This window comes from Stegastes partitus, unplaced genomic scaffold, assembly GCF_000690725.1.
Source record: "Stegastes partitus isolate 25-593 unplaced genomic scaffold, Stegastes_partitus-1.0.2 Scaffold827, whole genome shotgun sequence".
Lineage (NCBI taxonomy): Eukaryota > Metazoa > Chordata > Actinopteri > Pomacentridae > Stegastes > Stegastes partitus.
The window spans coordinates 9,182-26,726 of record NW_007578558.1 but is presented as its reverse complement, the minus strand read 5'-3'; the positions used below and the strand labels follow the sequence as shown (position 1 = coordinate 26,726).

At 39.7% G+C, this 17,545-nt stretch overlaps 1 protein-coding gene across 2 annotated transcripts; it reads left to right on the top strand.

Annotated features, from left to right (window-relative positions):
• Positions 1–275: 275 nt before the first annotated feature.
• Positions 276–15,412, top strand: ttc33 (tetratricopeptide repeat domain 33). Of its 2 annotated transcripts, none has more exons than XM_008292731.1 (5): positions 276–346; positions 1,538–1,765; positions 8,679–8,760; positions 11,862–11,993; positions 14,384–15,412. In XM_008292731.1, coding segments are annotated over exons 1-5 (819 nt in total). In that variant the 5' UTR covers positions 276–344; the 3' UTR covers positions 14,759–15,412. The 2 variants fall into 2 exon arrangements, with proteins under 2 accessions (XP_008290953.1, XP_008290954.1); XM_008292732.1 differs by having other exon boundaries at positions 278–350.
• The last annotated feature ends 2,133 nt before the right edge of the window (positions 15,413–17,545 follow it).

The following is a 17,545-nucleotide window of genomic DNA, read 5'->3' as shown; positions in this document are numbered from 1 at the left end:
TAGTTTAGCAATTTTCTTTGTGTTACGCACTTGTACTGAGGTGAACCACTTACAAATCGTGCATAGCACATTTAAAATCAACCAAAACTTCCATTTGCATTATTATTGCGTTTTTTTAAAAAAAAAACTGTTACAGGGAGCAATTTTGCAACCAAAATGTTGATAACACATATGTAATTCTTCTCACAAAGCAGAAGTAGTCGTCGCTGTCAGAACTTAACCATGTATGTTATGTGTACGGTTTAAACCATGCGACCTGAACGCGGCACGAAAGGTCACCAGCTGTGGCTAACGATTAGCTTCTGTCAACTTGTCCATTCTTGCTCTCTGAAAGCCGCAGATACATGCAAGTATACGTTTCCTCCTACTGTTTTAAAATACTAATATGGGATATATGCTGTCAAAATTGGCGCAAGTGCAGTTTTGTGTGAGAAAGCGCACTGAGGTGTTAGGAGTTTGATAGAAATGTTAGCTAAGTTAATATAGCTAACGCCAGCTAGCATTGATGTTTTTGTTTACTAGCTAGTTTTAGGACTGCACCTGTTACTTGACAAGCTAGAAGTCCTGCACCTAAACTAAAAGTGATGCAAATAACTGCTGCAGGCTGTTGCTAAAAGTCACTCACACTGTCATAGCAACAGTGTGCTAGAATAGCCAGGTTTCTTTAGTTAGAATAAACAAACTTGAACTGTTTCCAGTTCTAATTGCAGCTGAGTGTGGATTTCTTGGCGCATGGTCAGGGACCGGTGTTTGCCAAAAACTGATTGCAGTGACCCTTATGTCTCTGTTTTATTTTACTTGCTTTGTGGGCTAAATTGTAAGACATCTAGTTGGTTTAATGAGGATCAGTTCAATTCATACTATGCAGTTTTCCAAAAAGTGGATGTAGCCCCAACATTTAAATACTATTAATGCATCAAAATGACTTAATATTACTTAATGACATCTCATTCATGAGGGTTATATTTTAAAGATTGTGGTACAATGGATAATTGCAACAACAACAACAAAAAATTCTTCACTTTATATATAAAATCCATCTGTAAATCATGTTGATTATAGCTATAACGAATATTAGACATAACAAACACAGACAGTCTAAACCAGAAACACTACTAGAATATATTGCGTATAGTTTAGAGCCACAAGAAACTGTTTCAGATGGTTGTTTGGTCTTTTAAAATGGTAAAAAAAAAAATGTTAATCAGTGTTTCCCAAAGCCCAAGATGACGTCCACTGATGTCTTATTCTGTGCATGACATCAAAGATATTCAGTTGACGTCAGACTTTTTTCTTCTTTAAAGATTTTATTTATTAGTTGTCAACTAATCAATCAAGTTTTCAATCAATTTTAACTGTCATGCCTGATTATGCTACAAACTAAACAATATCAGTCAAAATTAGTCACTTATCATAAAGTTTCACTAAGACAAACCAGCTTACGACTGATCCAAATAAAGTAGCTGTAGATGTAAATATTGTTTTTTGTGGCATGATCCCAGTCCCCACCACTCATCCCACTTCTCTTTTCCTACAGGATGGCTTCATTTGGATGGAAGAGGAAAGCTGGTGAAAAGGTGTCAAAGTCAGCGGTGAAGCAGTTTGAGGCCGAGGCAGAGAAGCCTGAGGATAAAGGACCGAGTCAGGATGAGGACGTGGACTGGCTGCACGCTATCAAACGACGGCGGGAGATCCTGCTGGAGGACTGCGCTGCAAAAAGCAAGAGGCTGAAGGAGGAGGGCGCACTGCTGGCTGAGAATGGCAGGTGAGGGTGCTGCCTGCCTGCACGCTATGTCACTGACAGATTGTTAGATAGAGTTGAGACCAGAAGTTTACATGCACTGTTTAAAAAGACTTAAAACCTTTTTTTTTCTTACAATCTGACATTAAATCAGACTAAACTTTTCCTGTTTTAGGTCAGTTAGGATTACCAAAATTATTTAGATTTTCTAAATGCCAGAATTCTGAGATTACAATTTTTTGGAGAATATTTAGAGAACAGAATAATGGAAAATTCTCTTTAAAAAATTCTCTTTCTCATTATTCTGGCGTTTAGTAAATTGAAAAAAATGTGGTAATCCTAACTGACCTGAAACTAGAAAAGTTTAGTCACATTTAATGTCAGATCGTGAGAAAAAAAATGTGTCTTTTTATACAGTGTTAACTTCTGGTTCCACATCCATTATGGGGTCTGATTTGTAACATATTTGTTAAGTTGCTAAAAGCGGACATAATATTTCAGCATAGTTTTTGTTTGGAATCGATTCAGGATTTTGCTGTAACTCAGGCACCAGAAATCCAGTATTTGCTCAGGTGTTTCCTTAACAAAAACAACCAGCGGGGAACAACAAAAGCTTTATACCAAAGCCATTTCCTTTGAAAGGCGTTTTCCATCCTGTATGCCTGCTTTATAGCAGGTAGGATTACAAGTTGAATCTCATATTTTTACTCTGACGCTAAGGGCTTCTTGTCTGTGTACTGCTTGATTGTTAAAGGGGATTCATAGATCAAATAGCAGAGGCTAAGTCCAACCATTGATGGACACTGAAGCATGCTGTGCAGAGAAAGTTATTAGCATAGCTAGAGAAACGTCAACAGCTTTCTCTCCTCTTTTTGTCAGTTCCAGCTTTTATTTAAAATCATATTTCCTTAGAGAATTTAGAGAGATTAGCTCAGCTTTGCTAATAACAAAGATATGTTTCATTAAAAACTCTCCAGAGGAGGGCGCCATTGTACAGAGCATGCAGACAGATTCATTTCACACAGGTAGTAGATTACTCCTGGGTTGCCAGTTAAGCCAGACATTCTATTGATCTTGATTTTCAATGACAGATAACTTAGAAACATCTCAGCTTGAGATCTTTTACAGGACTTTTCTGTAAAAGTCAAGCAACATTCATATGGTCTTATAGACGTGTTGAAGTTTAAAAGTCAAAGAACTCCTGCTGTTCTTCAGATGAGGTCAGTTAAATTAAAAAAAAGAAAAAAAGAAAATATGTCTTATTATGGCTATGGTGAAAGATGCTATCTATATTTAATATTTGAGGGCACATTTTTAAAAAGTGGGACAATCTTGTGACAACTTTCCAAATAGAAAATGAGTTTAAAATTTTTTTTAAACTATACCAAAATCAAAAATCTGCTCAACAGTCTTCCCTAAAGCAAACTCTTGTGCTGATGCAGTTTTTCAGCTGAATTATGCTGAATAATGATGAGCAATATTATTACTTTAAGTGATATTTGTCTGCTTTTGAATTTGAAATAAGCATCCAGCACTTTGTGTCAGATGAGCAGAAAATGTACGATGCAGCCTGCACATGAAGCAGCCTCCTTTAGGGACTATTATCTTGTATTCCTTTCATGATAATTGACCTTTTTAGTCAAATAATAATCACTTTGTGAAAACCCCCCCCGGTCCATAAGATGTAATGTTGTTGCCTGTAGTGACTGCTTGTAATTATATTTACGAGAAGAAAGTGGATTTTGCCTGGGAAATGATGCCCTGCTGCTCTGTAATGGCTGTCCAGAGGTTTGTCTGGTCACAGAGTTCTTTTTTTCTGCTCTAACAACGTTGACCTCTGAAGTCACTCTGACGTAACAAAGGTTTAGATGCTTCTGATGTAATTGAGCAGCTCCTTTATTACCTGGTTGCGATCGGAATCTCGCCTTAAATCACATTAGGTGCAGGTTGGAAGGTTTTTGAGGGTTGCAGTCTTATGTAACGTCCATATACCTTTCCACCTGTAAGTCAAAATATAGTTCATGTACATTTGTATACAGTTGAAAGCAGAAGTTTACATACACTGTATAAAAGACATCTAGACTTTTTTTTGCGAACTATCTGACATTAAATCAGACTAAACCTTTCCTGTTTTAGGTCAGTTAGGATTGCCAAAATTAATTCTATTTGCTAAACACCAGGATAATGAGAGAGAGGATTTTTTTAGAGATTTTTTTATTACTTTCTTTGAAGTCAACAGTTTACATACATTTCCTTAGCATTTGGTAGCGTTGCCTTTAAACTGTATGACTTGGGTCAAATGTTTTGGTTTTCCTTCCACAAGCTTCTCACGATCCTTTGCTAGAACTCTGACCCATTCCTCCAACAGAACTGGTGTAACTGAGTCAGGTTTGTTGGCCGTCTTGCTCCACACACCTTTTCAACTCTGTCCACAAATCTTCTGCAGGATTTAGATTAGGTTTGTGATGGCCACTCCACAACATTGACTTTGTTGTCCTTAAGCCACTTTGTAGCTAATTTGGTGGTATGTTTAGGGTCATTGTCCATTTAGAAGACTCATTTGCGCCCAAGCTTTAACTTCCTGGCTGATGTCTTGAGATGTTGCTTCAATATTTCCACATAATCTTCTTTCCTCATGATGCCATCTATTTTGTGAAGTGCACCAGTCACTCCTGCAACTAAACACCCCCACAACATGATGCTGCCACCTCCGTACTTCACAGTTGGGATGGTGTTCTCAGGCTTGCAAGCTTCCCCCTTTTCCTCCAAATGTAACAATGGTCATTATGGCCAAACAGTTCAGTTTTAGTTTCATCAGACCACAGGACATGTTTTCTATGTTGCTTTTGGACTAATGTCTTCTTCCTCTCTGAGTAGCCTTTCAGCCCATGTCGGTACAGGACTGGTTTCACTGTGGATGATGACACTCTCTTACCAGCTTCAGCAGCATCTTCACAAAGTCTGTTGCTTTTGTTTTGTGGTTGATACACACATTTTACACCAAAACACTTCATCTCTGGGACACAGAACCAATCTCCCTCCTGAGCGGTATGATGACTGGACATTCCCATGGTGTTTATACTTGAGTATAATTGTTTGAACCTGTGGAGGTCCACAATTCTCTTCCTGACAGCTTGGCTGATTTCTTTAGATTTTCCCACGTTGTCACAAAAAGAAGCAGTGTGTTTGAGGTGTGACTTAAAATACATCCACAGGTGTGCCTCCAATTAACTCATATGTTGTTAATTAACCAATCAAAAGCTTCCAAAGCCATGACATCATCATCTGGGCTTTCCAAGATAGTTTGAAGGCATAGTAATCTTAGCATATGTAAACTTCTGACTTTGAAGAAGGTTATAACAAACTTTCTCTCTCATTATTCTGGCATTTAGCAAATAGAAATGATGTTGGTAATCCTAACTGACCTAAAACAGGAAAAATTTAGTCTGATTTAATGTCAGACAGTTCAATTTTTGAGGTTTTGCAAACTACAGTCAATGTAAAGCTACATTCAACAGTTTAAAGTCATCACCTGACTTGAGATTTTGCTTCTTGTTTTCTAAACTTTCCACAGTAGTCTTCATACACACCACAATGTTTTTGCTTGGTAGAGTAGAATATTTATAAGAATATCAGACTGCACTGTCATTGTTCTATTGTTCTAAATGCATGAATGGGCTCATGACACATTTCTTTATAAACAGCAGAGATGAAACAGATCCCATTGTCTCACTGACGACAGGTTCAGCAGTTGTTGAACCTTAAATTTGATTGGAAGGTCTCACCTCTGCACCGCCACCAACATGAAGCCTTCCAGTCTAAAAAAAGAAAATATTGTAGATGTCTTAGAAGAAATGTTCAACATTTCTCATGTATTCAGGTGAAAAATGTCAATGTTCTTGTAGAATTCCATCTTATTTTATCTCTTTGACAGCTGTGTAGTTTTTTGGGAGGTGTGGGAGTTCTGCTAGGGAGCAAGTCACATCACTACTCTGCATAGTTTACTGATTATTTTGTTTTTGGCGCGCAGCTGCCATGCTGATTCAGCTTTTTCGAACTTACTTTGCAAGATGTAATCTGGCATTTGAAATGTTGAAGATCTTTTGTGCTGTACTTTAGCCAGTTTACTGGTGTAGTTATGTTGTAATAATAATGTGTTAGTTTTATGTTGCGTTAAAATGTCCAGATTCTTACCAAAACACCGAAAATATTCAAATCTGTTTACTCTCTCTCGAGACTGTGCGCCTACACCATTCAAATGATTGCATCTGCTGGTTGTTCCTCTCTCCCTCTACCCTCTCTTTGACTGATGAACAGAGTTATGGTGTCAGTAGAGGACTCACTTTTAGCTCTCCAGCTTCATGTGATGTATTGCTTATTGCTTCATTTCCTCATATGATTTTGCAGTGTCCTTTGCTTCATGTGATGGGGAGATTTCCACACTGCTCTAGTTCCATTTCCTCAGTCCCCTGTGTGCCTGTTAAATAGCAGTGGCATGTTTTATGACTGCAATCCCAACTCTCGGTTTTACAACTGATCAGCGTTAATGCTCCCATTGTGCGGTTGTAATTGCTTTTGAATTTTTTAGGATATCCGTCTCCATAAAGCGATAAAAAGGTGTAGACATGACAGATATACCGTCAAACCCAGGATTTGATCTCATAGTCTTTGTCTTGATCAGGAAACCGGCCTTGAGTCAATATTGACTTGACGAGAACAGGAACGTATTCATGTCAATTTAGACCAGTAAAAAAAAAATGAATATCTGCTGCTCGTAAAACTAAACAACAGTGACTCCTGGGAGACAAATTTATGCAAAACAGTAAAGTGCAGTGGCGACAGCTGCTTGGAGTGAGGCTGCGGTGAAGGTTGATGTGACTTCTGCCCAAATTTATGCAAATCCTGTTTATGGTGTTCTTAGGGCTGCAACATTCTGGATTTTTGCCGATATCCAATGTGTTGATACTTTCCGACTCATTTTGGCCCATTTCTGATGCCAATACATGCACATATTTTTCCAACTAATTGCGGGGAACATTGGATTTCTACTGTGGTGGAAATAACTTATTAATATGATAGTTTTGGGTTTTTTTGTGATGACACCACTGGCAGGTGCAGATGCTTTTCAAATATACATGTTTGGTAGGAGTTCATAATCTGGTTCACAACCTAGCCTTCCTCCTTCACTCATGCTGCTAAACACACCCTCATCACAATGACAATACTCCCGATTCTGGATTATGGCGACATTATTTACAAAATAGCCCCAAGCACCGAGCTCAAAAAACTGGACACTCTTTATCACTCAGCCATCCGCTTTGCCGCTAATGCACCCTTCCACACTCACCCCTGCGACTTCTATAAATTGGTGAGGTAACCTTCCCTTCATACTCGGCGGCTTCACCACTGGTTTCATTTCATTTACAAATCAATTCTGGCCAAGACACCTCCCAACCTGTCCTCTCTTCTTCAAGTCGCCCATAATTCTTATCATACTAGGTCTAATGAACACATCAAGCTCATCATCCCTAATACTTCTACTATTTTTGGCTGTAACACCTTTTGCTTTGCAGCTAATGACTGGAACACCTTACAAAACAATGTCAAACTCTGACTCCGCTGACCACCTTCAAGCTTAAAATCCAACAGACTGTAGTTGACTGTTGCTCCTGCTGATCACACCAGACTTTACTTACATACTTATATATACACACACACTTTCTTACACCTCATGCACATAGTTTTTCACTCACATGCATATGCCCCCATGCTTCTTACTTGTTTAATTTTGTTCTATGTTATGTTTATGTGTCTATAATTTACATGTGTATTTGTTCCTGCTGCCGCCTCTTGGCCAGGTCGTGCTCGCAAATGAGAACATTTTTACCTGGTAAAATAAAAATCAAGTAAAAAATAAATAAATAACAATGTTCATTTTGGGCCAATCCTGATGTGTCATTTTAAAGCCTTTAGCATCAGTGGTGATGCTAACATCATCATGCGTAGTTTTTCTCTGAGTGTCTGAAACCAGAGTTGTAGACTATTTCACTATCTCGCCAGCTCAGATAGGAAGAGTTTGACTCGTGACTTGTCTGTTCACTTTAGTGGACTGTGTTCATTTGAGCTGGTTCGTCCTTTGTGTAGTCATTGTGGTTGTCGTTCTGTCAGACAGGTCGACAGGTGTTTTGCGGTACGCTTGCGGCTTTATAGCTTCAGGAGATCCATGCAGCACATTGTTCTGGGAGCCATTTTTCCTCTTTCTGTTTACAAATCAGTAGAATAAAGAGCAATCCATTTCATTTTGAAATCTGAATTGTAGAAAAAAACAAGCCATAAATGCACAAAACCTACAGAAGGACAGGGGCTTTAGTAAATAACTGAAATACGACCCAGCCGTGTTTTATGTAAGTTTGTTTTTCTAATCGTTTGTGAAGTTTTATGCAAGAATGAAAAGAGCGGATCTAGACAGCTTTCCTGACAAACCAGTGGCGTCTCAATAGCAAGCATCAACAAAAATAATGATGAAAAATGGCTTTATAATACCCGCTGAACAAAGATGGGGCCGTGTTTCAGGTTACATAAGATACATCAGGGCGGAGGCAATGAAACCAAGTGTCCAATTTCGCTGCTTTGTTTATGATTTTAATTGGTTGTGCTTTATCTAAAGATCTGAACCTCAGTTAAAGTCAACTCGAAGCCATGTTTAACTTGATGTAGTGCTCCATGTCTGTGTAGGGCGTTAATAGTAGATTTAACCACCAAATATTTCTGTTCTATGAATAATTTAGATGCATGGCTGTTAAGTCGTGTATCACACTGCACAGCTTTCTCAGTATACATAGTAACCGTAGCAGCCAGGCTACGGTTAACTCCCTTTATGTGATGATTCCTTCAGTTTTCTCAGCTGGATTTCAACCACAGTGTTTGTTTTCTTTAGGCACTGGGAGGCCATTAAGAAGTGGGACGAGGCCATTCAGCTGACTCCAGACAACCCAGAGCTGTATGAGATGAAGTCTCAGGTATATCATAGATTATATTATTTCACTTGTTCTCTCACCACCACATTTGCGACTTTTGTTCTTTAAAAGATAGAGTCACATTTTTTTTTCAAGTCCCTCTTAAGTGTTGTATACGACATCCAGGACCACTAGATGGTGATCGATAGAGACCAAGTGAACGGGCAGGTCAGCCACATCTACCCTCTTCCATAATGTTTAATGTACAACCAGAAAAGCTGTGTGCTGCGGAGGCACCCCCAAAAAAAGTCAAGCCTCAACCATTAGCTCAGGATAGCATTGTAAAATACATTGAACAGCTGTAAAGTGTTGTTCCCATTTGAAAATCTTCACTTGACCTGCCTGCCCTCCACTCTGCTCCAGTTACTGTATGTCTGTTTCATCAGTCATACAAACACAGCAAAGCAAAGGAGAAGCAGAGCAGCAAGAACAGTAGTAGACTGAGATAAAACAAGACAGCAAAAACGTAGATAAAATACGTAGTTTATGAATTCTTTGTCTTTTTTGGGGGACTCAGCCTTATCGGCTGAACATTCCCTTGTCCAGTGTGGTGTGGGACGTCACTCTAGCCAGACCGGCTACCAAAACATGCTCAGATTACCACACACAAAGAAGGACTGTAGCTTTATTTTCTTCTAGGAACCCTGTTAGTCCACTATATCTGTAGATAGCAGATAGTTGTTTGCTGCTATATTTATATTCAGAATCTTCCATATTGCAGCTTTAAAAGAACATTCAGACAATTTAGCACTGAATTCTTATGACATCATCGGAGTGAAAATTAAAAGTTCTGTAAGAAAGATCAAATTTAACGGAGCAGCATCGCGTTCATGTTTTGTTCCTCCCTCACGAAATCAGGTTCCCACATAGCCCATAAAGTAATTCAAGCGCTGACAGGTCAGTTAGAGATTTGGGTGTGTTACGTTACTATTGACTAATACAGCCACTGGCCGCGAACTTCAGAGATGAGGCTCACACTCGTCTCATCAGTAGTGACCCAAAAGATCCTGTCTTAAGATGATTTTACTGTTAATTTCTGTTGAAGCTGCATCAAGAATAATTACATTAATTTCGATACAGGTGTCTGCTGTTTCCCAGTGTGGTTGGTGTGTGCCTAAATTGTAATACAGTCCAACCGCTGCCGGTAGAGACTAGAGGTGTAGTTTTACATTTGGGTGGGACGGTATCGTGGGTTTTGTGTTCAGGTCATATCAAGGAACGCTGAACCAGCATACAGTTACAGTCAACTTGTTATGTAACCAAACTGACCCATTTTTTGCTGCCACTTTGATATATTTTTAAGCCTGATTGGTGATACCGGTGCAGTTTTGACACCATGAAAGTCTGCAACATTTTCCTTTTACATGTTTTGACTTTTATCGCTGGTGTTTTGTTCCTCTCTCTTGAGCCTTTCGCTCTCGGTTCCCTTGGGTTGGTGTCTTTGTGTCTTTGAATAATTTTCGACCGCCATTCCTCAACTGCAACTTCTCCTTTTTTCTCGCATGAGTGTTTTTGAAAAAAATAGTTAAACTGGGGAAGTCAGAGGGCGTGGTCAGATGAATGGAGCCCTCCCGAGTATTTGTTATTCATTTACTCCAACTAACACAATAAAATCTGTCCTTGTTGCAGAAGTCATTCATGTCACATAGAGTATGCCTAATGTATTATCCATTATAGGATATTTGAGAAGGAAATCATTAGAGGATCAAGCCTGAGGAAACACCCAGGCAGAAGGTTGTTTCCTTGTCCTGATCTAAAGCATTGCATAATCACAGGCCGACTTCTTTCGCTTGGATTTAACTGCAGGGCATTTAACTACACAACTATACCATATCTCCTATTAGTGTCTATTACTGGTGTTTATGCTATTCACAATAATTAGACTGAAAATAGGCTGGTGCTCATCAAATTCCCATTAGTGGCCCAGATGACGGGGGTGGTTATTGGTCATTTACGTCCCTTCATCACTTTCTTCCTGTTTAATTCAATTAGTGTCGTGCCAAATATGTCCAGCGCCATGTCTGTGTGTAATTTTAGAAATTGGTTCAATTTGTAAAACAGTCACTGCATCTTCCTGGCTATAGGAATGATTTCAACCTATAGGGGGACCCTGCTAATAGTGACAAGTGTTTATAGTTTTACAGCCTCTTCAGCCATTTTGCTTTTCAGTGTTCTGACATTGTCGGTATTAGTTGCATCACTGGATGGGCCTGAGTATCAAGCCGGGGTATCACAGCAGTAATTAGGATGCCAGATATCCTGAGGCCAGACCTGTTTTGGGTACAATTTATGAATGTAATTCTATCATGCATGGGTGCTATTATTGCCTCTCAGTTTATTGTTGAAGTATTACTGAAAGGGAAAGAGGCACTGCTGTTTCACTCAATTTAACTTTGTGTTTTCTTTATAATGCACTTGTGTCTCCCAAGAATATAGATATAGACAGAATAGCAACAGTTATACTCAGAACAAAATGTGTTTCTTTTGCTTTTTCTCTAATAACTTGCAGAAATACACCTGTCAGCTCTGCCAATAGTTTGTGAGCCTACGGAAAGACTTTCACAGATTGGTATGCAAATACATGCGCGCTGGTACCAACTTGCAAAATTCAAGCGCATCGCCAGAAAACTTCATGCATTTGCTTAGTGTCTGAATCAACGATGATTTACAAAACTCTGCGAGGTTGAGGAGGTTAATGAGGTCAGTTGTGAGCACACATAGATGAACGAGTAAGTGAATTACAGCGAGAAGTCCTGTGACTGCCCTATTGTTCTGCTCCGTACTGCATGTTCTCCTGCTGTGTGAGTCACCTCTGTACGGCTGCAGGGATGCGACTATCAGTTGTTTACTTTGAAGATTAATGTGATGATTGATCAACAGCACAAAATCTAGAGATGTTCAAGTTGAAGTTTTAGAAAACTAAAAAAAATACAAAATTTGCATGGAGACAATTGTCCTTTTTTTTGCTTGAGAAATTACCCAAATTATTTAAGAGATCAAGTTTTGATCTCTAGTTGTGCTGCAGTGCATTTTTCGTTTCTGATGATGATGATGATGCACTTGGACTTCTGTAAAATCTGTAAGCATGCTCACTGTCTCCACAGGTGCTGACCATTCTGCAGGAAGTGTTCCCAGCTGTGAAAGCAGCAGAGATGGCCGTGAAGTTCCGCCCTTTGTGGTGGGAGGGCTGGCAGACTCTGGGTCGGGCACAGCTCAACCTGGGAGAGGTGGAACTGGTGAGTAAAGGCTGGCAATACTCTAAAAACAACAAATAAAAAAGCATAACGTGCATGCACACAAAGGATGTGAATCTGGTAGCGAGTGCAGGGCTGCAAACAAATGCAAGTAAAAGGAGGAATTTTGAAGTCACAATCCAAATGCATCGCTTGGTCGCAGTCATTTTGCTAACACACCAAAATTCTGGTTAGACATGTCGGCACAGTCTATACGTCGGTAGACTCCACCAGCATTCACTCAGTAGTGTTACATAACGATTGGCGGCTCCTTGCTCAATCATAATGATCCTCACTGGAATGATCCCATTTGTGTGTTTGATTTTGCAATAAACTTCGCCTGTTTATGTAGCTGCCTGCACATCACTTGTCTCAGTTTTTGAAAAGCCGTAAAGATGCATGAATTATTTCTGTTTACTACTTTTTTGCGAGCACTCTGCCTCTGAGACGAGGTCCCTCTTTCAATGCACACCCAGATGCCTGGGGCTCAGACGATTGCTTAAATTGCCCCAGAACACGCCGGGACCTGTGGGTGTTTAAAAGCCTCAGATCACAGTTACACTTTTTGCCCCTTTTGGAGCCAAACAAACAGGGCGGCACGCAGAAAGCCTTCAGCTAATGTCGCTCCTGCATGCCCTAAAGCGAGAGACCTGTCCTGCAGCACTGAAAACAACAATGGGAAGTGCTGAAAGCTACTTCACCTAAAACTAAACCAAATATAGTCACACCTCCTTGTATAATAAAGCTGTTGGGAAGGAAAGAAAAAAATGCACGTCTATTTTTAGCGAGGCTTGTTCAGTCGAGTTTTAAAGCTTTGTATGCACCAACATGTTTGAGTGTTGCCTGTTTGTGCAAATGTGAATGCAGTGATTCCCCATTTTTGCTTTCATAAATGTGTTCCTTCACTTCTGTAATTTCCATTCCACTCCGTCTCATTGGCGGAAAATGGAAAGCACCCAATTACAACAGCAGATAGCTCCTGATCTAGTTTTTTTTTTTTGCCGCTTCTCTTGATGTTTTTAAAAATATTGGACACGTCATGGCAGCTCTGTTGCCATTTATTATCTCATTGTTATCATTAAGTTTGTCGAGCCATGATTTCCCTGCAGAAGCTAATTAATTTGCCCGCAGTGGCATTTCTTAAGTTAAAGGATTACTTTCAAAATAAAGAGCTGCTGCTGCTGCTATAGTCTGTTCAAGACTGAACTTGATGTGTTGTTTTAGGCGCAGACAGATTCATTTGTCAGAAATCTATTACAGTTAGCCCGTCATAGTCTTTGACGGTGGAGGTTTTTTTTTTATGTAACAGATGGGGAATGTTAAACATAGAGTTGTAAGCAATGGGACTTTTCATGAGAAGATTAAGCTACAAAAAGGAGCATTCATCGTGTCTTTTCAAGAATTATATTTCCTTGAACAACTACCAGACATATTTTTATTTTCATGTTTTAACTATTAATGCTATAGCTATCCCTGTCTTTTAGTGCTCTCCACTGTGTTACACTGTTCTCTCAATACAGTCAGTCTCTACAGTGCAAACTTCAACACAGCAGGCTCAATGTTTTATCCCTCGTCTTGGGAAAGAGCAGTGTACAATTACATTCAGGTAGCAGCTTCTTCTTTTTTTGCTGCCGCTGACCGTCGCTTTCGCAAGCCACTTAAACTTGACTTGTGCAAGCTGTCTGTACTCCGCCAGAGTTTGTTTGAGAGGGAGAAAACTCTGCTGCTGTGCTGTGTTATCACAGGTGGATCTGTACAGTGTTTTGTAGTTTTAGCAAGTCCAGCAGACTAAAAAGTGAGACGTATGAGAGACAGATTTAGAAGGATTAGCCAAATCAATGCAGCAGAGGCCAAGATATCCTCAGTTTTAACCCTTAGTGTGAGGCATGTTTCAAAAGTGCAACTTTACAATTTGAAGTTGTTCCAGAGCTTTAGAAGTCATACCACTAGTTTTACTGGTTGATTTGTATTCTGCTGTAAATTTGGCCGACTTCCTCAGCTTTAGAATACGTGTGACAGGTTTCAGTCAGAATTGATTTCCGAGCTCATCAGTCGCCTCCAGTCGCTTGTAGGACTGGATTTATTTCACCAGTTCAAAGGCATCAAATGGTTGCATTTTAGGCCGCTTTTATTTCTGTTCAGTGGGACTGTAATTTTCAAACCTATGTGCAAGTGCACAGTCAGCGAAGAGATATTGATCTCTTCTTAATGAAACAATCAATCTGACCGCACTACAGCATGAAGAATGGCTCACTGACATGCTGATGATGCATCCACCTGCTCGTCAGTCGCTCTGATGGCAGCGTCATAAGAGAATTACAGTAAAGCCATAAACAGGCCTGAAACAGTTCAGGCTAACCATTCTTAAGCTCATGCCAATGCTGTCTCTGCAGGCTGTCAGGTCCTTCCAGATTGCCATCCACCTGTGCCCATCAGAGCGCACTCTGTGGCAGGAAGACCTGACTTGGGCCTGGAGGTTACAGAAGCAGCAATTAGCAACCAAGGAGAAGATTCGGCAAGAAGAGGAGACCAAAAAACAGATTCTTAATGCACCTGAACTCAACCAGGACTATGACTTTGAGTCGGACGAAGTGCTGGCCGCCTGCGTGGCCGTCGCTGAGCGGCAGACACGATACGAGGAGTTGAAGAGGACCGCCGTGGTCCTGGACGCTGAGGGGAATGTTAAAAACGTACTGGCTGGGGAAGAGGGATCAGAGGACACAGCGACGCCATCAACGGAACAGTTTGTCAAAGCAAGAGGACTTTGAACTGGTCTCAACTTATTGTCCTGGATCCATTTGTAAAATATGAATGTTGTTATTATTTATGAAACCACAGTGGTGTAACGATGTTGTGCTCTAGCTTCACACACTTAGAGGCAAAGATGAAAACTGATTCTCGTGAGCGTTTATACGTAACAAATCAAAAGACAATCGAGTTTTGTTCCTTTCCATTTTTCATCCCTTTTAATGTTAATCGTTGTAAATGTGCACGTTCATCCGTTCTGAGTCATGAGACTGGTTCCAGAAAGTCAAGAAAACAGAGTCATGCTTCAGTCAGTCAGAGTCTGTCGCTCACTCAGCACTCTTAGTCAGGATGCATCCAGATACGAATACAAAGCTTCAACAGCTTCTATTGCTGTTTCATCTCAATGTGGACGTATTCACATGAGTGTATTTTTTTGGAATAGCACTTTCAGACAGTAGCTCATGTACCGAATCAGATTTTTTGACGGCTTCTTGATGTGTGATTGTAAAAAGTAGACTCAGTTACATAAAAAAATATGTCTTAGAAAAATGAGAATTTGTGTTTGAGTGGGTGATGCGTGTAAAACGTTTGTGAAACATGTCGCTGAAAGAGAGCATGCACGCTCAGCAATTCGTCAACGAGTGAATAAACATGACTCAAAAGTTGTGATAGTTCTCTGGCTTTGCTGTTGTTGTCTTTCCTCAGAGACAGTTGACAGTGCAGTTGGATATTTTGCACTGTTTTGTGAAGGTGAGTTGCATCATTTTTCTTAAGAATTCTCAAACTCCAAATGTTCCTGTTAACTGTAACTGACGTTTAAGGGAGGAACCCACAACCACGTAGAGGTTCGTAGGTCCACTGTTCACCATTGTAGTTTAACATGTTAGCATGGTGATGTTTGGTAGTTACACTAAATACAAAGTACAGCTGAGGCTGATGGGAATTTATTTCAACTTGTATTTGGACATAAACCAAAGAACTGATAGCTCTCAAAAAAGTGAGTTGACATGATATAATTCATCTTCTGGGAACCATAAATGTGTCCTTTAAATTCTGTGTCATCCATCCAATAGCTATTGAGACATTTAGATTAAAGCCAAAACTAGATAAAAGTCAGGAGATCATTAAAGCTTATCCTCTGGGGACCACGAATGACTCCAGGGCAAGCCATCAAAGAATGTTTTGTCTGGACCAAACTGACATGCCTAAAAAGTGCCACTCAACTTTTATTTGAGAAGAAGTAATGCACTTTAACCCAAACAAAACAAATGCATACATACATGCAATAAAATCAGTCTGTGTTCGCAGTTGCACACGTGATCACTTTCCAGTTTTGTCTTGCTAAAGAATAATAAGTCCTAAAAAAACTTCACCTGAAATACATTTTTCAAAATACATTTCAACATGCACAACAACATTGGAGCACGAATACAAGTAAATAAAGCATTCCGGTTTATGAAATTACGAGCCACTCCAAACAGAAAAAGAATAGTTTCAAACACCCTCGACCTTGCTTTGATTTCCATGTAATGTGTTGCAGAGACAGAAGATTCATTTGTCGACCACAAAGTATACAACAAGACAAAGCACCGCCAACCACATGCTGCAGACTGCTGTGCTTCCTTTCTGATGCCTTTTTTAGCTACAGCAAGTCATTGTTTCTAATGATTGTCCACCATAAAACCTCAGAAAAGCCACAACAGTGAAAGCAAAAAACATCAACACTGTCATATATTGTAATAATCTTAAATTCCATTTGATAATCTGCAACATGTTAGTGGAAAACTAAAACAAATACGATGTCGATTAAGTTGTGTTACAACCCCTGAGAAATTAAGAAGTGGTTTTTAGGGCAGCATAAATATAGAAATAATTAAGTTTCTATAAAAGGGTTCACCGTTAGTCCCGAGATAATGCAGGGCCTGCATGAATAGCTCAGAAATGGATTTAATAATGCAGGAATCCAGGAGGAGTTCATTTGCAAAAACACATAGAAGCAATTCTCAGAATGATTAAAGCACAATGTTAATAGATGAAAATGCTAATGTTTACTTTTAAATAGATCAGCGTGGCAGACTAGACGAGAACAAACCTCTACAAATTGATCGAAGTTAAATATAAAACACGATTGCGTAAGATGTCACACCCTCGCCAGTGACACACCCACCTCACGGCTGGTGCAGCTGCTGTTTATAGAAGTTGCATAATATGATAGATGGAAGTCACCTGTGTTTAATCAGGGCGTGGCAAGTGATTTCTCTGTAAACACACATGTATCTGGACGGTCCGACCGCTTGTAAGTCTGTGTCTTGGTTGACACCGCATTGTGAAGTCAAACAAATTTCTGACATGTAGTGAAAACAAAAAGAAATGATCCATTTAATTACTTGTTGTTAATTGCTTGATTGTTGCTGCTCGACTAAATGTACTCCATCTGCTGAATGATGGCTCGACAGCATGAGATCATACACGCTTTAGCAACAAGTTAAAACTTTAGTTTCACCTTGAGTACAGCTGCTTTGAAGAGGCTAAATTCCACTGTGTAGCGTGTGTTCAGTGTTGACTTGCTCCAAATTGTCAGTTGAGTCATTTTTAGACATTCTAGCAGCGCATCTCCTGGGACGACACAGACGATCAATACATCGTCCAACAACTATTGGATGGATTGTCGTAAAACTTTGTACAGACACTGATCGTCCCCAGTGGACAAGTTCAACTGATCTTGTTGATCCCTTGACATTTTTTTTTTTTTACTTTTACTAAAATGTCTCAACAGCCATTGCCATGAGCTTTGGTATGGACATGGG